The sequence below is a fragment of the Mytilus edulis genome, chromosome 1, assembly GCF_963676685.1.
Source record: "Mytilus edulis chromosome 1, xbMytEdul2.2, whole genome shotgun sequence".
Classification (NCBI taxonomy): domain Eukaryota; kingdom Metazoa; phylum Mollusca; class Bivalvia; order Mytilida; family Mytilidae; genus Mytilus; species Mytilus edulis.
Window position 1 is genome coordinate 10816043 of NC_092344.1, and position 23053 is coordinate 10839095.

Sequence of the window (23053 nt, forward strand, 5' to 3'; positions counted from 1 at the left end):
TTTTTGGTATATTATAAGAATTAAATCAAAAAAAGAAAAGTGTCTAACAAAATGATATCTATCAAAGAACATTTTCCACCTTTAAAAACATTTCATAGTCTGCGCAGTTTTCAGTAAAAGTAAAAGGCGTCGCGCAAGTATGTAGAATTTATGATTACACGCATAGCAATTTTTTAATAAAAGGCGAAACAAACAATTTTAGATATCATTTAAAAGACACAAAATACTACTTTGGTTCTTAAATATAAATTGACATTAGTAAATATTTCATAATTGTAATATAACGTGAGTAATACCACGTTTTAGTGAAAATTATGTGAATAAAGTCTGTTAATGGGTTGGACAATTGAAATTGTGTCAGTTACGAGTTATTTAGCCACGAAAATAGTTGTGCTACCTTTATATTTTCCCATTGAAAATATTAAAAATGAGATGTTCTTGAGTAAAAAAAAATATTGTAAGGGTTCCGCGGAACCCAGTGTCTCGCCTACTTTTGCTGTAAATCGCAGGCTCAACAAAAATGAGGAAAAAAATCAATAAAAATATTCCTCTTGATACTATTTTATGATTGTAAGAAGCTTCTGTCCAAGTTTAGTAAAAAAATTAGGATAGTGAATGAATCTAATAAATGTTTTGAAAACTTTAACTGCAGACTGTATGTAATGTTAACTGGAAGAAAATCTAAGTCCATTTAAAAGTAAAATACAGAATAAATGGAGTTATCTTTTTACAATATTTACTTCTGGATACTATCTTATGATCATAAATAAGCTTCTGTCCAAGTTTGGTACAAACCCAGGATAGTTTAAGAAAGTTATTAAATTTTTAAAAACTTTAACCACAGAGTGAATGTTATGTTTCCCCGCAGAAAAACTAAGTCCATTCAAAAGTAAAATACGGAAAAAAATGGATTTACTTAATCTCGATACTATCTTATGATCATAAACAAACTTCTGTCCATGTTTGGTACAAACTAAGGATAGTTTAAGAAAGTTATTAAAACTTTAACCACAGAGTGAATGTAATGTTTCCCCGCAGAACAAACTAAGTCCATGATTTATAAGTAAAATACGGAAAAAATTGAATTTTATTTTTACAAAATTTACTTCTGGATACTATCTTAATATGATCATAAACAAGCTTCTGTCCAAGGTTGTTAGAAATTCAGTATAGTTCAAGAAAATTATTAAAATTTCAAAAACTTTAACCACAGAGTGAATATTTGTGGACGCCGCCGACGACGACGACACCGACGACGACGGAATGTAGGATCGCTTAAAGTCTCGCTTTTTCAACTAAAGTTTTTATTATTAACGATTTCAATCAGCCTTAATTTTTGTGTCTGCTCAAAGTAACATGTTCTCAAATCCGATTGAACGTGTCTTTCTAATACAACACAGGGTACATATATAACGTGTTGTCATTTTCATATGCACATGACATTTGTCACTGGACGTTTAGGTGGTACCCAACACTACAGGGAGATAACTCTGTAAAGTCAGTGATACGTTTTAATTACGTTGTGTTGTAAAGGGAATAATAAGCTTCTCGAAGATCAAAATTGGTGTTTGTCAAACTGCTATATAACCAGTTAATTTTTCTGACAAAACGGTTGGTTCAAATTTTTTGAAATTTTTATATTTCTGTTAAAGGTTCAAATTAAATACTTTGTCAAAATTTTATCCAAATTAAACGAACCACATTGATTTTAGTGAAAGTGTTCGGTACCACCTTAATCCTAATTCCTCAGCATCATCCAATTGTTTTTTTCTTGTATTACTTAATCATCTGTTGTTTACAAATCATTCTAAAGAAGTAAATGGAAAGGAGCGAATGCAGCTATATTTGGTTGTATTAAAATTTAATTCATTTTATTCCGTTTAGTTCCTTTTCTACATATGTGCAGAGGAGAACTGCAGGTGTCCACATGTAAACGTCAAGCATTTGTCACCAATATGAGTACATCGCAATCCGTTACTGTTTCAACACCCAGGGGTGTTTCATGTCTTTATTCTTAAACAATTTGTTTTCTTGTCTTTTTTAGCAATGCATCACTCTCTACTGTCCTTATCTTTTATTTTGTATTCTGTATCTCCATCCAGATTCTCGTGTATACCATGAGGGTACGGATTGGGGGGGTGTTGTTTATTTCTGTATTCTTTAAATGGTTATGTTACTTTTCTCTACATTTTATTTATCTTACCCATTATTCTTTCTCTATTCTTTATATTTAGGCATCCCAATATACTGATGTTTAGTTACATTACGACGTTAATCTCTGATCCCAATATACTGATGTTTAGTTACATTACGACGTTAATCTCTGATTTATATACTGGTTACCAATGTAGATGACAAATTGGTGTCATTCATGACAATTAAACAGAATCCACATGATATATGCGACCATTCTCGGATAAAATCAATTTTACTTTAATTTAACACTTTTTGAAACCATTTTTATCAATTTTCAATATCCATTGCCTACATTGTTATTGTTCATGTGTTTTGTTCCGTATATTTTATATTCCATTGCTCATGTTTTGTTTCCGTATATATTTTATGTTCCATTGCTCAAGTGTTGTTTCCGTATATTTTAGCCGCTCGTCTTGAGCCTACCAAATGAACACACCATAAAGTAATAAAATTATACTTTTATTGTCATTCGTAACTCTTAACAGACTAATTAACAGACCAGGTTTTATACATCCGACCCATTAACAGACCAGGTTTTTAATAAAGATTGATTTATGTCACCAAAATACAGATTTTCGTGTAGATTTTTCACAAAATGATATCAATTTGGTTAACACTCATAATGCCTGTCTTTTTTCGATGTTCAAAATAGTGCATGCAAGTAAATTCAACCCAAGTGTCATTTTGTGTACATTTTGTGTGTGTAAAATGTGTATAAATTTCCTGATGAGTAATTTGCCTTTTCATTTTATAGATCGTACATAGAAGCTAGAAAAATAATAATTACACCACTGGATTCAGTACATTGAATAGTTTTGTCAGACATAAATATTTTTTATGATAAACATATATTTAAAAGGTTATACAATGAAACATTCTGAGTTTTCAATGATATTCTCGATAACACCTGATTAACAGACTTTAGCCAACCCGATTAACAGACCCACTGCCGATATAGCCGCATACTCAATATAGATTAACCGACCAATCTCTCGGTTAGCCGAGTGTCGGCCGTGGTTCTATAAGAGAGTGAATTTTGACTGAATTTATATAATAAAGATATCTATTTTTCATTGATTGTAAACAATGCATGGATAAAAAGAAAATTATAAGGAAGTAAAATAGAAACTAGCAGTCTCTGTGCTCTTATGAGCAGGATGAATCACTTATGAGCATGATGAATTGAGTGGTTTTTGTTATTCTAGCTCTTATGAGCATGATGAATTGAGTGGTTTTTGTTATTCAAGCTCTTATGAGCATGATGAATCAAGTGGTTTTTGTTATTCAAGCTCTTATGAGCATGATGAATTGAGTGGTTTTTGTTATTCAAGCTCTTATGAGCATGATGAATCAAGTGTTTGTTGTTATTCAAGCTCTTATGAGCATGATGAATTGAGTGGTTTTTGTTATTCAAGCTCTTATGAGCATGATGAATTGAGTGGTTTTTGTTATTCTAGCTCTTATGAGCATGATGAATCAAGTGTTTTTTGTTATTCAAGCTCTTATGAGCATGATGAATTGAGTGATTTTTGTTATTCAAGCTCTTATGAGCATGATGAATTGAGTGGTTTTTGTTATTCTAGCTCTTATGAGCATGATGAATTGAGTGGTTTTTGTTATTCAAGCTCTTATGAGCATGATGAATTGAGTGGTTTTTGTTATTCAAGCTCTTATGAGCATGATGAATTGAGTGGTTTTTGTTATTCAAGTAATTCAATAGACAAAGCACTGGGAAAGGGTTATTGGGCAGCTGTTCATGCAGCAACATTCGACTGTCCTAGGTAAAGGGAGGGTTCAGCCCTCAGAAACATGTTTCACCCTGTCACATTCCTTATGTGTTGTTGCTGATTGCTATCTGCCGTATTTATTTTGTTTGTTAGTTTTAAGCATTATGTAGGTTGTTGGTTTTCTCTTTTGAATTGTTTCACATTTTGTTGAGCTAGCCTACTCTGGCCTTTATAGCTTTCTATATAGTATGGGTTTGCTCATTGATGAAGATGTGAAATGGCATATTTTGAAATTGCCCATATATCAAAGGAAAACTGTGTGTAATGTACTCCTTCTAGAAAGTGTTCATAATAATATCAGACAAAGAAAGAAATGAGATTACTATAACTGATGAATAAAGAATGTTTCGATCATATTTTAAAAAAAAACGCTTTCTTAAACTTAGTTATCAATAAAATAGATTAAATTTGTTGACTTGATGAAAACTGTAGATGATTAAAAGTTTTATAAAGATTCAAATCTTTCTCCTGAAAATCAATTTGAAATATGATTTAAACAGTAACTTTTTATGTACAACATAGTAACTTAGTTACTGCAGGTTTTATACCTTTTGATAATGCTGGATTCAGCAATGTTAAGTGCAATATTTATTTCACCTTGACCCTAAAATATGTTTTATATCAGTTTTAGTTGATTAATTGATATTGAATGTAAACTAAGTGCTGTGTATCATATAAAGATAAGACACCAACTTAGAATCATGCTGAATATGATCTAGACATTTCCTATAGAGATAATTCATGTGGGGCCTTATCATGTTGACCTATTCCTATGGAATCTTCTAAGGTTTCATCTTTGACCTATTTGTTGAACATCTCAACTTAACTGTCAAGAAAAAATTCTGAGGAGCAGTGCTAATCTTTCAAGATCAATGCAAGTTTGCTGTCAGCTAGTGTTATTTTTAGATAATAATCAGAACTAAAAAATAAATTAGGCAGCAGTTATGACAAAATTCTTTTCTATGTATTTATCTGTTTAAAGTTCAATATCCTTTAACATTATTCCTTGAAGTTTCTTTAAAATCAGGAGAAAATCCTTCTTTATAATATATATAATGATAGAACTCTTACCCTTCACATGCTTAATGATTTCATTTGCCCCCTTTTTGTGGCACAATAATTAAAATTGATATTTGTTTCTAGGCAATCATACCTATAATATCTCCATATTTTGTATTGTCCAACAATTGCTGAATATATGTTATATTGTATGACCTCTGATTCTTATGTTTGTTTGTAATATGGGCATGAAATTCTTAGATGCCTCGTGAAGGGGAGATGCTATACTCTCTGCCCAACAAGAACCCTTTCATTAACATGAACAATGAAGGGCTCAAATGAATGAAAAATGCATCACATAATAATCTCGCCCCGTTTTAGTTGTTAGCATATTGGCTGACATTTAAAGAACGTTTTTGAATAACATCCTGATTTATCATTCAAATAAAGTGCAACACAAATGCTTGTTTGCACATGGTTGCATGATAGTTTGAAAGATTATATCTTCTATAAAAAATAACTACACACTGCACCTGGCTTTGATTGCATTATTCAGTTCACATAGGTAGTTTATTTATAGGCTTGAAAATTTAATGTTGAAGAGTTATTTCCTTTCGATTAATACTTATGTTTTATATCCAGTGGCAAATATTACATGGATATCAGAATGAGGACATGTTTAATGGCTGGTATGAATATGAACCCTGCTATGAACTTATTTTTAGAATGCTAGTTCACAAACTAACAGTCAGTTAAGGAAAACGATGTCATCCTACTTTGACACTGCCATAATCTAGTGGCAGATCCAGGAGGGTGGGAGGGTTTTGGGATTGAAAACCCTCTCTTTTAAAAATGCCACATATAGGCCACTAGCAATGTATATATCTTTACCATTGACTTATCTTTAAATGACACATTTTTGTTGTCTATAAACCATTTGAACAGTTTTCAAAAACAAAATGTGTGTGGTTTTTGAAGCGTAGATAATCCCATTTCATCTTGACATTAAAAAACTAATGAAAGAGCAATATAATTATGTCATCTTTTTAAAGTAAATAAACCTTGAAACAGCTGATTTCCTGTTTGTAATAGAAATATTAGCCATAACATCAGATACTTGAGGTACTTTCTGTGTCAAGGTTAATTTTTATGGATTTTTACCTGCTACAACTAAGTAGCACATGCATGGCTCAAAATATAAGGAAATATTGAACTTTACTACAATTTTTTAATTTACCACATCAATTTAATATCACTGATAACAGTGAAACAGTCTTTGAAAAAATATGATTAGAAAGATCATAAACAGTTGAAAAATAATGTGGTTGATTTTAGCACTTTATACACACATTGGCAATTTTTATTTTTAAAAAGAATCAGAACAAAAAAATGATTTGAAAAATTGAAGACTAAGGCTGTCAAGCATTTATGTATGAAAGAGATGCAAAATGTTGCTCTAATCATTTATACCCCACATTCACATTAACCAGGAATTACTAAAGAGATACAAATTTGAGTTTGATCTGCATTGTTTTTGTTTGATTTTATCTTTGTCATTCCTCCCTTGGGGACCTTAAATGGAATAATACAATTGATTGATCTATTTTTGTGGAGGGTTTTTTACAGTTTTATAAGAAATTTGTTGCATGATACTATTTAGTTCACAGACCCATTGGGGACATTGCAAATGTTTGTCATTGTCTAGATGGCTTTCAGCATGTTAGATAGCAGAATTAGCAATAAACAATTAAAGTGTAAAAACGTTCCCTTGCTGATTGAAATATGCTTCCCTCAAATGCTTCCAATAGTCTCTATTGTTGATTATGTGCATTTCAAGGTTCAGTTTTATATCAATATAAAAGGAACTAAGTAGCAGGACATTGTTTTTGAGATGTTTACAACCTGGTTTATAGTCAATGTTAGTGCAGACTGTCTGTCTAAAAAAAAAAACCGACTCAAGGTCAATGGTTCTTTCTGGGTAGGCAGGCTACCTCCACCAATAAATAGACTGTCCCCTGATATAATAACCTGATATAAAGAGCACTGAATGTGGCAGTAAACAACAAAAATATTTCAACCATTTAATCAGTCTTATTACTGTCAGAGCAATCTTAGGTTAATTTTCCTAAAAATGCCCTAAACCATTGTGAAAACTATTAACATGCTGATGCACTATTATGCCTTTGGAAGATTTTGATGATGATAAATCTGACTTCAGAATTAATGAAATGGGTTACTCTACTTGATGTATTACAGTTTAGCTAGAATTTGTGATTTGAATATAAATATTCCATCAAGGATGCTGATGTTTGTAAACATGAAACCCCACATAACTACTGATATGGGTCATTGTTTTATGTTCAGGTATCCTGTAGAGTCCATTGATAGGTTCTATGTTGCTACTGAGATAAAACCTTTGATTTCTTGTAAGTTTCTACAAACTTTATGACAGGAGTTATAAAAGTGGAACATTAAGATAATGTTTAACCTCTAGGTCAAGGATTATATTAGAATGTTAATTTCAGCTCTTTGATGTCCAGCATGTGTCAGAATGTATACAGATATCAAACTAAATATGGATATCTCTGCAACTGTTTTGAAATAAAATTCCTTTTTTCTCATAAAATAGCATTGATTTGGTAATTACATTATCATCAGGGTTCATCAGTTGAGCAAATGATTATTAATGGTATCGAAAAAAATAAATGAATATAAAACAGAAGTTAAGCAGTGATTTTGAATAAAAAGAGATATGGGGAATACATTACATCAATTAGACAGCTATCATTGGACACAAACAAACCAAAAGGACCACATATAAGTCATTAACAAGAGATTAATGTCAAAACAATTTGTCAAGGTTTCTTCTGTTCAGAGTCTTAGAAAAGTAAGCAACTATCAATCTTCTGACATTGCAACTTAACATACTGGGTATGCATTATTATTTGTTGAAGACCCAACTTTTGAAGATTTCATAAGCAAAGGAAAACCACAAATTTTAAATGGTCTGTGAAGTTCAAGTGTTCTTTAGTTGGCTTGTGCAGGCTTTTGCAAACACAATGCAATCACCTATCCATAAACATATAATTTGTCCTCATTTCACCAAAATTAATTTCAATGTTTACAGTATCTTTTAAAATCTTTTGCTGATGGCCATTTTATAAATGGCTAAATGTTATTTTTTTTATCATAAACTTTTGTCTTAAAACAACATTTCTGTTTTGGAGGGAGTTTCAATGATGTAAACCTTCCTCAATTATCAGCTATATATCGAATCTAAGATTGAGAAAAAAAAAAACTGATAAATACATTGAATAGTTACGTGCATGTCAACATGCTAAAATCTATATGTATACGATTTGTCTTTTAACTGGAACAATTTTGCATGATTGTCTTGCACTTTTTAGAATCTTGTAGAACTGGGAGTGAAGCCATTACATAACATATAGTATCAATATCAGGATAAACATATCATCAATTTTATCATCCTGATTATTTCTGTAAAATTATTACTCTCCTTTTTGATAAGCTTGTCATCTATATTATGAAATTGTGAAGCACAAAATTTGAAGTCTGTCAGGAACTGGTACCACAATGATAAAATATGTGTGGAAGGTCTCCAGTGTTAAACTATAAATGATTGGGTAGAAATTGTCAGAGGGTGTTTAATCATCTTTCTTGGCAGGAAGGAAATTATATCTGATGCCTCTCTATTATTGCTGCATCTATTTTAACAGCTGTCAAGTGTGGTTTACTTAGTTTTTGTTTCAGTGTTAATGTCCTACCCCATACATGCCATATTACAATAAAGTCAGTAGATTTAAAACAGTCAGAAATTGAACTGAAATATGAGAAGAGGCTGAAATAGCACTTTCATTATAAACTCTAAAAGTCATTATCATAAGCTCAACTATGTACATGTATGATAAACTTACAAAAAATGTGCTTATATATGTGTTGAAAGTGAAGAGCTAAATGTTTAGGGTCAAATATGAATGGCTTAATGTCTTAGAGTAGAATATGAATGGCTGAATGTGTAGGGTCAAAGTTGAATGGCTGAATATTTTGGGTCAGATTGGAATGGCTGAATGTTGGGTCAAATATGAATGTCCAAATATTTAGATATGAAATATAAAAGAAAGTCAATGTGTTATAAGCAGTCAGTGAGACAACTCTCTGCAAGAGACCTAATGACATAGAGGTTACAACTATGGGTCACTCACTCACTCACTGTACAGACTCGTCAATGAGCTTAAAAGTCAACCAATGAATAACAGGCTTTTTGACTTTTTTTTATAAGGACAGACACTGTGAGTTTTGTATGTTAATTGGAAAGAAAATAAAACTGTTTCAGAAGCACAAAATGTTTATATACAGTGCTTCTAATATTATTTCTATTCTAATTTAATACTATAATAAAATGATTAGAAATGAAATATACATCCTCAAAATGTGAATCTGATTGCACAATCTTTGATAACAATCACTCTTGTATTGAACCTTGGAATTGAGGGCAGATGTCACACGATTGAAAGTCATGTGCTACAGGACATAATACATTAGAATCATGGTAAAAGACAGTGTGCTTTTCTTTCTAGGTATATAGGTTAAAAAATTCTACGAATACTTGAAGAACATTTTGATTTGCCTTGTAGGAATTGACTAATCACTCCGTTTTATGTCTGTCTCAAATAAATCTAATAATTTTAGAATTTACATTGGATAATGTAATGGAATTTGTGATTTGATATTTCCCTGAAATGTTACATCTGACATTTCACTTTCCTGATGAATGTACTTTTACAAAAATCAAAGGATATGATTTGCCTTATGTAAAAGGACATGCAATCATGACATTAACCTCTCAAACGGACTTTCTGCTTCAAAATTGATTTTACTAACTTTTCTTTTAACTTTATATGTGTAAATGTCCTCATTAAATATGAAGCAATACAAAGGCCTTGTTTAAGCTGAAGCGCAGGTTAAATTGCAGCATAATTAAGGGTTGTCATGCTACATTGCATGAGTTTGGTAGAAGAGTTACATCATTGTCTGTAGGCTGGTATTGTTTGTTCACTTTATTATAGGCGATCAGGTTTTTCTGGTCATAAATTGTTTGAATGGTAATTAACCAATTTCCATTCTATAGTTTTGTGACCATAAATGTCTCCTATGATCATGATGATTATTCAGTTATTCCATGGTGAGATATTATTAAGTCCATTGTGAGGTATTATAAAGACAAACACAGCAGCTGTAAATGTATCAAATAGCATTATTGGTATATAACTGAATATGAAACATAATATTATGGTTAAACATTTAAAACTATTTACTGTTCTTCATTGACACCTGGGACTAAATAAATGGTCTTAGTCTTGCAATATTTGGTATTTAACTAACTCATTGTGTCCTTCCTGTACTATTTAAAGAAAAGTACAGCCACCGATACAATAGCAAAGTATGGTAGGATTTCATATCAATAGGTTTATTATTATAAAAAAAAAGTGTTATGATTGCCATTGTGACAACTATCCATCATAAACCATCTAATGAATTTGTTGGCAAATTAAGCTTGCTTAAAGTATCTTAGAGCTTGCGTTCAGTAACTGTGAGCATAGGCTTAAAGTATCTTAGAGCTTGCGTTCAGTAACTGTGAGCATAGGCTTAAAGTATCTTAGAGCTTGCGTTCAGTAACTGTGAGCATAGGCTTAAAGTATCTTAGAGCTTGCGTTCAGTAACTGTGAGCATAGGCTTAAAGTATCTTAGAGCTTGCGTTCAGTAACTGTGAGCATAGGCTTAAAGTATCTTAGAGCTTGCGTTCAGTAACTGTGAGCATAGGCTTAAAGTATCTTAGAGCTTGCGTTCAGTAACTGTGAGCATAGGCTTAAAGTATCTTAGAGCTTGCATTCAGTAACTGTGAGCATAGGCTTAAAGTATCTTAGAGCTTGCGTTCAGTAACTGTGAGCATAGGCTTAAAGTATCTTAGAGCTTGCGTTCAGTAACTGTGAGCATAGGCTTAAAGTATCTTAGAGCTTGCATTCAGTAACTGTGAGCATAGGTTTAAAGTATCTTAGAGCTTGCATTCAGTAACTGTGAGCATAGGCATAAAGTGTTTAGTAAGTCTTATGGTTCATCGGTCTGTACATATGTGTCAAAATTGGAATCCATTCTTTTACATTGCTTTAATGAAATGTTATGAAACTAATACACAATGCCTATTGTAATATAAGACAGATCAGTTTTGATGAATTACAAGCTGTTTAAACAATGCATTTTCATTATGCACAAGGGATTCGATCAAATTTATAGTCAGTGATAGATATTATGTTGAAAGTTTCTTTAAGGTAAACAGTCAATAGGGAAGTACTTATGCTTTTAAACTCTTTTTTTTTCAGCACAAATTAAAATATTCAATACCAGAAATTACATCAGTCATATGCTGTTTTTCATTAAATGATTTTTTTTTCTATTTTTGGAGCAATGTTATATAGTTAAAATAAATTTTATAAAATATAACTGGTGTGGTATGTCTTTATATTCTATCATTTATTGTGCATTAAAAGACCTATTTATAACAGTTACATACAAACAGACAATTTGAGGGCATCATGCATTCTATCAACCTTCCATAATCCTTTCAATATTGTTTTCTGTTGTATTCTCAGGGACAGATCATTATTGGAGGTGGTATCCTTGGTTAAGATGACTGTTATTATTTGTCCATATTAAAATGTTTATCCATGAGTGTACAATATTCGTTCGTTATTGGTTCACGATATTGAAAAAACTATTATTTATGTTGTAGGTATAGTACATGAAAATCCCAGAATATTATCTGATGGAGAAAGTGAAGAAATCTCAATCACATCCACTCCTGGCAGCAGGGAGGACGTTGTCTCAGCAGTTAGAATGAGGAACCGACAAAGAAGATATAGCCAGGTAGGAGCACCTATGGGTACAGTACACACTGCGGCCCTTTATTGTATGTCCTAAATACACATATAAGCCAGGTAGGAGGACCTATGGGTACACACAGCAGCCCTTTATTGTACAAATTTATGTCCTAAATACACACATTAGCCAGGAAGAGGACCTATGGGTACACACTGCAGCCCTTTATTGTATGTCTTAAATACACCATTAGCCAGGTAGAAGGACCTATGAGTACACACTGCAGCCCTTTATTGTATGTCCTATATACACACATTAGCCAGGAGGAGGACCTATGGGTACACACTGCAGCCCTTTATTGTATGTCCTAAATACACCATTAGCCAGGTAAAAGGACCTATGGGTACACACTGCAGCCCTTTATTGTATGTCCTAAATACACCATTAGCCAGGTAGAAGGACCTATGGGTACACACTGTAGCCCTTTATTGTATGTCCTAAATACACCATTAGCCAGGTAGAAGGACCTATGGGTACACACTACAGCCCTCTATTGGATTTCCTTAATATACACAATAAGTGGATTTTTTTTCGAAAATTTTAAACTTACAACATGCACAAAGCAAATATTTTCAAGTCATAATGTCCATTGACTCAATTTTTCTCAAATGACCCCTGGTCAACTAGGGCAGTTCATTCATAAAATGGAAATTTGAAACTCAATTGAAAACACATTAACTACAAATACAAGTGTAGAGTAATAATAAACAAAATCAAGTGTATAAGTGAACACTGCATCAGTTGTGTACAAACATACTTTAATACATGATATGGTTGAACTTTAATTTCAATTCTAGTCTTGGATGATTAGAATTGATTACTGATCCCCAGTATGAACCAACAAGTTGTATTTTCCTTAATTTATTGTGAATTTTGATGTGGTTTGTGTTGAAAACACATGGCTAGATATTCAGTAGACCATTTCCATTGTTTATGGAGTAAAACTAATTGTTTATAATGATATTGTAATTAGTTCTGTCAGGGTTAGGGTCATTTCCTTGGTTAGATCTCTATCAGCATGATCAGTACTAGGAAAACCTCATAATGGGTTATGATGATACACGTATAATATGTTAGGCATATTGTAAAACACAGGCCAATCTTGATTGGATAGACTTATGACAGGCTTATAAAATGGAATAGAATGAAAATCCCACTCTAGAATAATCTGATGAATGGCCCAGTTAGGCACCCATATTGCACATACTGCTGTAATATTATAATGGAGTAAACCTGGTGTTACAAAACACCTACCCATATTTTACAGTATGCCATTGAATCAATAGTTAACAAGAGTAGAACGCAGGAGATTAATGAGGAGTTAACCTTACTTTACCCTCCTACACATTAATTAACAATTCTTTGCATTTTTGTCAATACACAAAATGCCTCGTTTTGTTTTTTCTTGTCAGCTGATTACTGATAATGATAAATTGTTTGTAGTACGATGATATAGATGGTCAGGAAGTACAATGATATAGGTGGTCAAGGATTGATGGTCAATGAATTAGAACTGGTTTGATATTCAGTGTGTAATAATGAAGCAATTCAATTCTTTCCTCTCCGGAAATAGCTTTAGAATCCATCAATGTCCATTAAGACCTTGAAATAATATGTAGATATAAAAAAGAAGATGTGGTATTATTGCCAATGAGACAACTCTCCACAAGAGACAAATGACACAGAAATTATAGCTATAGGTCACCTTACGGTACAGATGTCTTCTAAAGAAAGTAAAAAAAAATAAGTAAAGGATGAAATGAAGTTGTGTTAAGAGATGTGGCGTGATAGCAAATAAAATAACTATTCATAAAGAGCAATTGGCTGGATTGTAAAAAAATACAGGTCACTGGTTAGCCTTCAACATTGAGCAAAGTCAATACCATATAGAAAGCTGTAAAAGGCTCTTGCAACACAAAATATAATAAAGAAACAATTCAACAGAGAAAACCCTGACTAACATTAATATGTTAGTACCATGCAGGTTTATAGTTTTAAATTTTTTCATACTTTTTTGTTTAAGGTCTTAAAAATTATTTTAGAAATGTGAAAACTACTAAAATGGACTCATTTTGTGGACCTTTCCTTGGCATTTTACATTATTTGCTACAAAGACAATAAGACATGTTTATTTTGACAGTTTTCTTTGCACTTTCAAGTTTAATATTTTCTGTTTCAATGCATATAAAATGGTACTACCTGATGTACCCCGGTATGTATAAATTTGTGCTTTTTTTTACTTTTGCCTTGATGAAAGCACATACTGTTCCTGAATTAAAAGTTCAGGAATTTTCATAAAAATTAAAACAGAGGTAAAACAATCTGATCTAATATCATATTGCAGATTGAAACAACACATTGTCTATAGAGTTAGGAGTATTACCCGCTGTATTTTGAAGCAATAGGACATTTTTTCAATATAAATCAGTAATGTGACTGCCCTGTTGTTGTGACGTTTGCACTGCAGCTTTTGTTTAAAACAAACAGAAAGTGCAGCATACGATTTATTTGAGATTCAATGAAAAACAATGTTATTTTTTGCCATATTTGGAAACTGTTGATTGGATGTTTCCTTTTGCTTCCTTGTTCAGATGGAATTCCCGTTTCCAGCTGACTTCACTAATTCCTGGAGAAATATTTCAAAAGTAATTTCCTCAACGAACTCTTCTTCTATCTAATAAATTAGGTTAATAAGAATAGTTTTCTGCAGCAAGATTCCACAGTGCTTTCCTAGAATAAAAGTTAAGTTCATATTCCAATTAACTGAAAAACAAACAACTGTCTTATCCTTCAACTTGCAAATTACTTAAGGATTATGTCCAATTCATGATGAGAATTATATAATGTACACAATAAAATGCAATGTTTTGAAATTTCTCCAAATTTAACTGTAATAAAAGAGGGACGAAAGATACCAAAGGGACAGTCAAACTCATAAATCTAAAACAAACTGACAACGCCATGGCTAAAAATCAAAAAGACAAACAAACAACAGCACACACGACAAAACATAGAAAACTAAAGAATAAACAACACGAACCCCACCAAAAAACTAGGGGTGATCTCAGGTGCTCCGGAAGGGTAAGCAGATTCTGCTCCACATGCGGCACCCGTCGTGTTGCTTATGTGATAACAAATCCGGTAAATAGTCTAATTCGGTAGGTCACATTCAGGAAAGGAAAGGGGATTGTAGTTACGACGTAAGAAACATATCCGATATCATTTGTGATACGGTTATTCCATAACGGTCAACCAACTCGTGATGGCGTCCGTAAAATTTACGAAGGGATGATTTCAACTTCACCATTTGGAACTCTTGGTTTAATAGCTTCCTTGTGAGCAGCAACCCTCTATCAAGAAAATCATGATAGGAAATGCAAGCACGGGAATATCGTATCAATTGGGAGATATATACCCTGTATGCAGGTACTGCTGGAATATTGCTACTTAGAAATGGAAAGTTCACAATTGGAAAGCTGAAATCATCTCTTTTGTCGTAAAGTTTTGTTTTCAACCGACCCTCATTGTCAATTTCTAGATGTATTAAGTCAAGATATGAGGCTGACTTAACTGTATCTGTAGTATCCTTTAATAAATTATTGCCAAATAAATTGTTGTTGGTTTGATTTTTTTTTAGGGGACTGCTTCTTGAAGGATCAGTTGTTTATAGTCATTTAAATTTTATAATAAATTTTCTGACAATAAAAAAAAAAACTTAGTACTTTGCTGTATAAGAGCAACCCTGTATTGACGAAAACATAAGGTTTTTTGAATCAATTAAAATTTTCATTTATCCATGGTCAAATATTGGCCGTATGAACATGATGAAAGGCAATATGAAAAGTATGAATTTCACAATCTGCAGTACAGTCTATTACCAGCAAGTCAATTTTCTTTCTTGATCAGGTATTGGAGGAATTATTCTCCACTTCATGATATACACCAATAAGTAAAATATCAAATTTATAAATGCTTAGCTATTTTTAAGGTGAATCACTATTTTCATAAATTGTACAATTGGTTTACGGAAGGCTACTTAATTACTGTGAACATTTTGTAAAATACATGAGAGGTGCCAGGATTTAAAATATTTTCATCTATATGAAAAGTATGGATGTTTTCATGCCAAAGAACTAGTTAATCATTCATTATTTTTAGATGCAAGATTGCAGAATCTCTGCTCTATATTGATGTTATATCTTTATAAATCCTCCATACAAACATTGTATAACACAAATCAGCCGAATCCCTTTTCTTGCATAAATAATTAGATCAACATATCTGACTATCTTTTTATCTAAAGTTATTAAATGAAGAACAATTTTCAAAGTTGTGTTACATCACAGTTGTCATAGAAACCTCGATGGGGATTGATTGGACTTTGTTTCAAAGTTGTAAAATTAGTGAAAATGTGAGAAGTTAAGCGATAGTTAATGTAAGGGACTTGTCCATTATAGATTCTATCCATCTAACTTGATTGATAACAAGAGGTAGAGGTGATTAATTTATACATGAAAAATAGAAACTGTTGGGTTTTTTTTAGAGTAATTTCTATCATGTGGGCTAAAAAATATTTCTTTATGTAAGTCTTGTTGGGTTATTATAACCTTAGCTAGTTATTGTCATTGTCCAAAGTACACATTTGAGGGGGCAGGACCTTTTTCAGGACGTGAGGATCAGGTGTTTTTAAGCGTGGGATTCCAGGATTTCTGTTTCGAATTTCGGGAAGTCAGGATTTAATTTTTTCTAAATGCAACCCTCTGGATTTTATGTTTTTAAGCCCAGGGATCAGGACCCTGACTTTTACACAGCCCAGATTTTTGTGTACATTTTTATTACAATGTATTGTGCAATTATAAAATTATAAAGTTCAGTTTGATTTTTATAATTTTTTTACTGAATTCATATGAAAAACTGTTCATAAAAAGTCATTTCCTTAGATTATTCATATTTAATTGTGACAAATTTTGAAGACTGTAAGAATATGAAGAATGACCTTCACAAATTATAATGATTTATTTTACATACGCGGTGACGGTCCAACTACTAATTTTTTCAATAGAAAACCTTTTTTGTGTTGATAAAGATCTCAAAAGCCTGGGTAAAGAAATATGAAACCAATTCTGTCATAATAACTCATTTTTTCTATGAAATGATTGTTAATATAATTCCAATTTCCTGGATATTGACACACTTAGGGGTTAGATTGAAATTCAATTCATAGAAGTCTTTGACAAAATAACTGTCAATAACTTAATGGTGGTTGTGCTTGTCGTGGTAAATTGTTACTGTGACTGATTTAGAGCCTTTCTTGTTGATGTCTTGTTTACAGTTTACTTTTGGTACATGTAATACTTTTCAAAATAACACACAGTGTTCTCCCCAAGGCCTTTACATCCATTATACATGTAGTATATATATTTGCATTTAGACATTCAATAAAGAACAATCAATCAATCCATTGGTGGTGGGGAACACATGGGTCTTTAATTTTGTCCCAACTTTGTCCCAATTATTGATACCTTGATTTTTATGCCCCACCTACGATAGTAGAGAGGCATTATGTTTTCTGGTCTGTGCCTCCATTCGTCCGTCCGTCCGTCCGTCTGTGCCTCCGTTCGTCCGTACGCTTCAGGTTAAAGTTTTTGGTCATGATAGTTTTTGAAGAAGTTGAAGTCCAATCAACTTGAAACTTAGTACACTTGTTCCCCATGATATGATCTTTCTAATTTTAATGCCAAATTATAGTTTTGACCCAAATTTCATGGTCCACTGAACATAGAAAATGATAGTGCGAAATTCAGGTTAAAGTTTTTGGTCAAGGTAGTTTTTGATGAAGTTAAATTTACATCAACTTGAAACTTAGTACACATGTTCCCTATGATCATGATGATATGATCTTTCTAATTTTAATTCCAAATTAAAGTTTTGACCCCAATTTCATGGTCCACTGAACATAGAAAATGATAGTGCGGGCATTCATGTACTATGGACACATTCTTGTTACCTTATTAATGATTATAAGGGTCATTAAGTACGCTGAATACATATTTGTTGGAAGTGAATATTGCTGTAAACTCAATAAACCTATCTTCCTATGCTGTTTAACTATTCTCAAAATAAAGGAAGAGATTTTATTGAATTTTAAGTAGATTGTTTACAAATTTGACTTTAGTTATTTGGTATATCATCTGCAGTAACTGTTTATAGTTTGAACCTTGGCAAAATATTCTTGCAAATAATTGTAAATTGGTTTGGCATCAGAATAAAAGTTAATTTGTATCTCTGGCCTTCTTCAAATGTTGCTTTTAAATTGAAAGTATTTACAGCTGTAACTTTACTGTAAAAATGTAACGTAGATAAATTTAACACAGATGCTTTAATTGTTATTGTTACATAAAGAAGAGATTCATATTTATTAATACCACAAAATATAAAATTTGTCTAGGATTAAAGTTCGTTAGTTAGATTGTGAGTTACCAAAATTTGGAACATTTTAAAGTGATACAATGGGAGTTTCCAATGTTAGACAAATTAAAATGAGTTCTCCTAGGGACCTTAGTATTCCAGAAGACAAAAGATATTTACTTGTTTACAAGGTATGAGCTTTTTAAATTAAACTTTTTCATCGTTTCTCTGTTTGAACTGAAGTCATAACATGATGTAGTTATAAATGTGGAAATGTACTTTTAACGCTGTTTGTCTCAACTTCAGATTGCGGATATTGCTTCTTGGAAAATCATATAAAATTCTACTTGATGATGAATTCAAACAGAGGAGAGAACTTTTGTTAGAATTTACAATTAAGGGTCAACTGGTAGGGATTCAATCAATTATTGGGCCATAGTTTCTAGGACAGTTAAACGTTGAACAACAAGCAAATGGAAATAAAAAAACCAGCATTTCTAAAATGAGAAATTCATTTAGTAACAGGGAAATATTTTTTCCTCCAGCTTAACACCATGAACATTGAAAAAAAAAAATCATATTTCACATAATTTTTTTCTCAGAAGTGGATGTAATTGGTTAATTATCTTCAAATTCGTAAAAAAAAAGTTGTTTTGATTGTGTCTTTTAAATTTCTATAACACTTATTTTTGCCTTTGTGCCTAAGGAAGAATCCATATTGAACAGAAAATATCGATAAAATAAAAACATGTCTATATCAGAGAGCAATCTAATCCTATTGAAAGGCAATTAATGGACATGTTATGGACTGTTGTATATTGAAAGGCAATTAATGGACATGTTATGGACTGTTGTATATTGAAAGGCAATTAATGGACATGTTATGGACTGTTGTATATTGAAAGGCAATTAACGGACATGTTATGGACTGTTGTATATTGAAAGGCAATTAACGGACATGTTATGGACTGTTGTATATTGAAAGGCAATTAATGGACATGTTATGGACTGTTGTATATTGAAAGGCAATTAACGGACATGTTATGGACTGTTGTATATTGAAAGGCAATTAATGGACATGTTATGGACTGTTGTATATTGAAAGGCAATTAACGGACATGTTATGGACTGTTGTATATTGAAAGGCAATTAATGGACATGTTATGGACTGTTGTATATTGAAAGGCAATTAACGGACATGTTATGGACTGTTGTATATTGAAAGGCAATTAACGGACATGTTATGGACTGTTGTATATTGAAAGGCAATTAACGGACATGTTATGGACTGTTGTATATTGAAAGGCAATTAACGGACATGTTATGGACTGTTGTATATTGAAAGGCAATTAACGGACATGTTATGGACTGTTGTATATTGAAAGGCAATTAACGGACATGTTATGGACTGTTGTATATTGAAAGGCAATTAACGGACATGTTATGGACTGTTGTATATTGAAAGGCAATTAACGGACATGTTATGGACTGTTGTATATTGAAAGGCAATTAACGGACATGTTATGGACTGTTGTATATTGAAAGGCAATTAACGGACATGTTATGGACTGTTGTATATTGAAAGGCAATTAACGGACATGTTATGGACTGTTGTATATTGAAAGGCAATTAACGGACATGTTATGGACTGTTGTATATTGAAAGGCAATTAACGGACATGTTATGGACTGTTGTATATTGAAAGGCAATTAACGGACATGTTATGGACTGTTGTATATTGAAAGGCAATTAACGGACATGTTATGGACTGTTGTATATTGAAAGGCAATTAACGGACATGTTATGGACTGTTGTATATTGAAAGGCAATTAACGGACATGTTATGGACTGTTGTATATTGAAAGGCAATTAACGGACATGTTATGGACTGTTGTATATTGAAAGGCAATTAACGGACATGTTATGGACTGTTGTATATTGAAAGGCAATTAACGGACATGTTATGGACTGTTGTATATTGAAAGGCAATTAACGGACATGTTATGGACTGTTGTATATTGAAAGGCAATTAACGGACATGTTATGGACTGTTGTATATTGAAAGGCAATTAACGGACATGTTATGGACTGTTGTATATTGAAAGGCAATTAACGGACATGTTATGGACTGTTCTATATTGAAGAAGGTCTGTGGTATATACAAAAGTGCAACACTTTGGTCAAGTACAAATTCAGACTTTTGAACGACATATTCACTCACTTCAGTTGTAAGTTTGATATTATAAGCAGGTGTGCCCAGGTAATTGATATTTTGTACATGTTGTATATGCAAATTTGATTTAATTTAAATCTATAAATCCAGAATTTATTGATGGTACAGTGGTTTTTGTGAGGAGATGATAAAGCAGTTTTACTGTTATTTAAAGATGATAGTATTCAGAACTTTTTTGTGTAGGTTTTCATATCTTTAAATGTCAAAATATCTAATATACTGTGCCATATTAAGGCCTTGGTTTTAAAACCATCCAATCTCATAAATATCACAGTTACTTTTGCTATATAGCCCATCAACTGAAGTCTGTCAGAAATCTGTCTACTTAAGAATGAAAGGGGATCATATTAAAAAGCTGTATTCTTACATATAAAATGCATACTAAAAGCATACAAGTGATTTTATGTTGCTGTTTCTTTGGTGGTTAAGAGCTGCCATGACAGAGTGGTCGTTCCTCTACCTCTAAGGTAGTGGTTCTCTTGATACCCCCATTTTCTCAACCAAAAAAAGAGGAAAACTATGATATAGCCAAGGTTGCTAAAGCAATGTTTAGCACTAACAGACAAACAATAGTTTAGAAATGTTTAATTTTTTTTCGTTTGATATAATTTATTAATAATTTAAGATTGTAAAATATATTTCTACTTCAGTAACTAGCTCATTACTTTGACATATGCTGTACAGTAGGGCAAATATTTGGCCAGCCCTTCCTGAACAAATGGGTACTGAAGGTGTTGAGATATATTTTTTCTTAGATAGTTAATTAGATATAGCTCTAAAGTGGTTTAGTTATGATATATGGTATCAGTATTATTTTTTTTTGGAGATAAATGCAAATATAATTTTAAGAACTGCAGAAAAGGTAGTTAAAATATAATAGGATTGGAAAATATAACCAGATTTAGCAGTAATGTGGGGCCTTGGTGGCCAAGTGGTCTAAGTAGTTCTACTACTGTAAACACTAGTCAGTCAACACTGTGATTGCGAGTTCAAAACCTGATCCTGCGGATACCCAGTTTTCCTATTGGAGGTCAGAGGTTTTTCTTTAGGCACTCCAGCCTCTTCCACCTATGAAAAAATGACTGCCATGAAAAAGCTCAAAAGTGGCGTTCAAACACATACAATCAATCAATCAACAGTATGCAGGGATTAATTCAAAACTTGAGGTTATGGTCTTGAGGAAACAATGATAGTCTGTCGGAAGGGGACAATAAATGGCTGACCCGTGTTAAGAGAGAGCCATATCTCTTGCACGTTAAAGACACCCTTGTAAATTTCGTAAAAGAGTAGGCTAATGCCGCTACAAGGCAGCACTTGCACAAAGTGGAAAGGGATTAATATAAGTTGCAAAACTTGTTTCCCTATCCATTATAAATAAATATGTTTAAACTAATTCAAAACTTTTTTTATTTTGTTTCAGGAGGCAAACAAACGCCTGTCTCTTCCAGCTGATATGCGACTACCAAGCCATAGGTCTAGAACAAACCTAAGTAGTCCTGAAGGTCAGCTGAGTCGACGGTCAAGGAGGAAGTCTCTTGTAAGCATTACTATTTAGTCTTTTAACTAGTTTGAAAACCTAAAACTATTAGTTGTAGGCCCAATAAATTGGTGTTGTCCTTTTTGACATTTTGATTTGTAAGTGCAATGAAACTTATCTGTTGTTTGGCTATTTATAAGTTCAGTATTTTATTATCATTTTAACACATTCTCCATATATTTTGATTGTCCTTGAAGAAGAATGTCCTTCATTCTGTCTGTCTGTTTCTCATTTCTGTAGCATTTCTCCCAGAAACTATAAATGATAGTTACTTGATATTTGGTACCAAATTTCATATGTGCGACTGAAAGGTCTGTCACATAACAACTTCCTGTTGGCCACATACATATAAAGTTACTAAGCTTTAAGGTTCTTCATGTTGATTTACTTGTGAGAAATTTTTGTTATATTCTTTTTAACAGCTACATGAAAGGTTGATTTTTTTTGGTAACAGGCTTGGTATTGGCAAACTGTAAAGTGTGGCACATACGTATCACTTTAATCTTCTGAATACACACATTTTAATTCCAATGGCAGTTTTTCCTTAAAGCTAACCATATTTTATTTTTTTTATATTTTGTCAAGATGATTTTAGTGTAATTGCACTCATGAAGGTCTCTGAATCATAAGAATAAAATTATGAAGACCATGATCCTACTTTTTTCAAGGCCATCCCATCAAGGCATGACTTAAAGATGCTTTATTTACATTCAGAAAGGTAAAGGATGCTTATGAGTGCATGCAGGAAGATGCTGCACATGTTATCATTTATATAAACAATTTATTTAAATTTAGATTATGTAATTCTTGAATTGTTATTTATTTTTAAACTGTTGGGAAGTAATCAGGTAATCAAAAATGTTAAAATTACAATTATATAAAATATTTCCAAAGAGGATGTTTACATGCAACAACAATTTCATGGACCACTAGTTTATA

The 23053-nt window shown here is 32.2% G+C and overlaps 1 protein-coding gene across 2 annotated transcripts in view; it reads left to right on the top strand.

Annotated features, from left to right (window-relative positions):
- LOC139523800 (cyclin-dependent kinase 17-like) overlaps window positions 1–23053 on the top strand; it is a 73980-nt gene that overhangs the window by 24823 nt on the left and 26104 nt on the right. For both annotated transcript variants that reach the window (XM_071318094.1, XM_071318085.1), the window contains 2 exons: window positions 11791–11924; window positions 21998–22114. In XM_071318094.1, the coding sequence (XP_071174195.1) occupies window positions 11791–11924; window positions 21998–22114 (251 nt within the window). The remainder of the gene's footprint in view (window positions 1–11790; window positions 11925–21997; window positions 22115–23053) is intronic.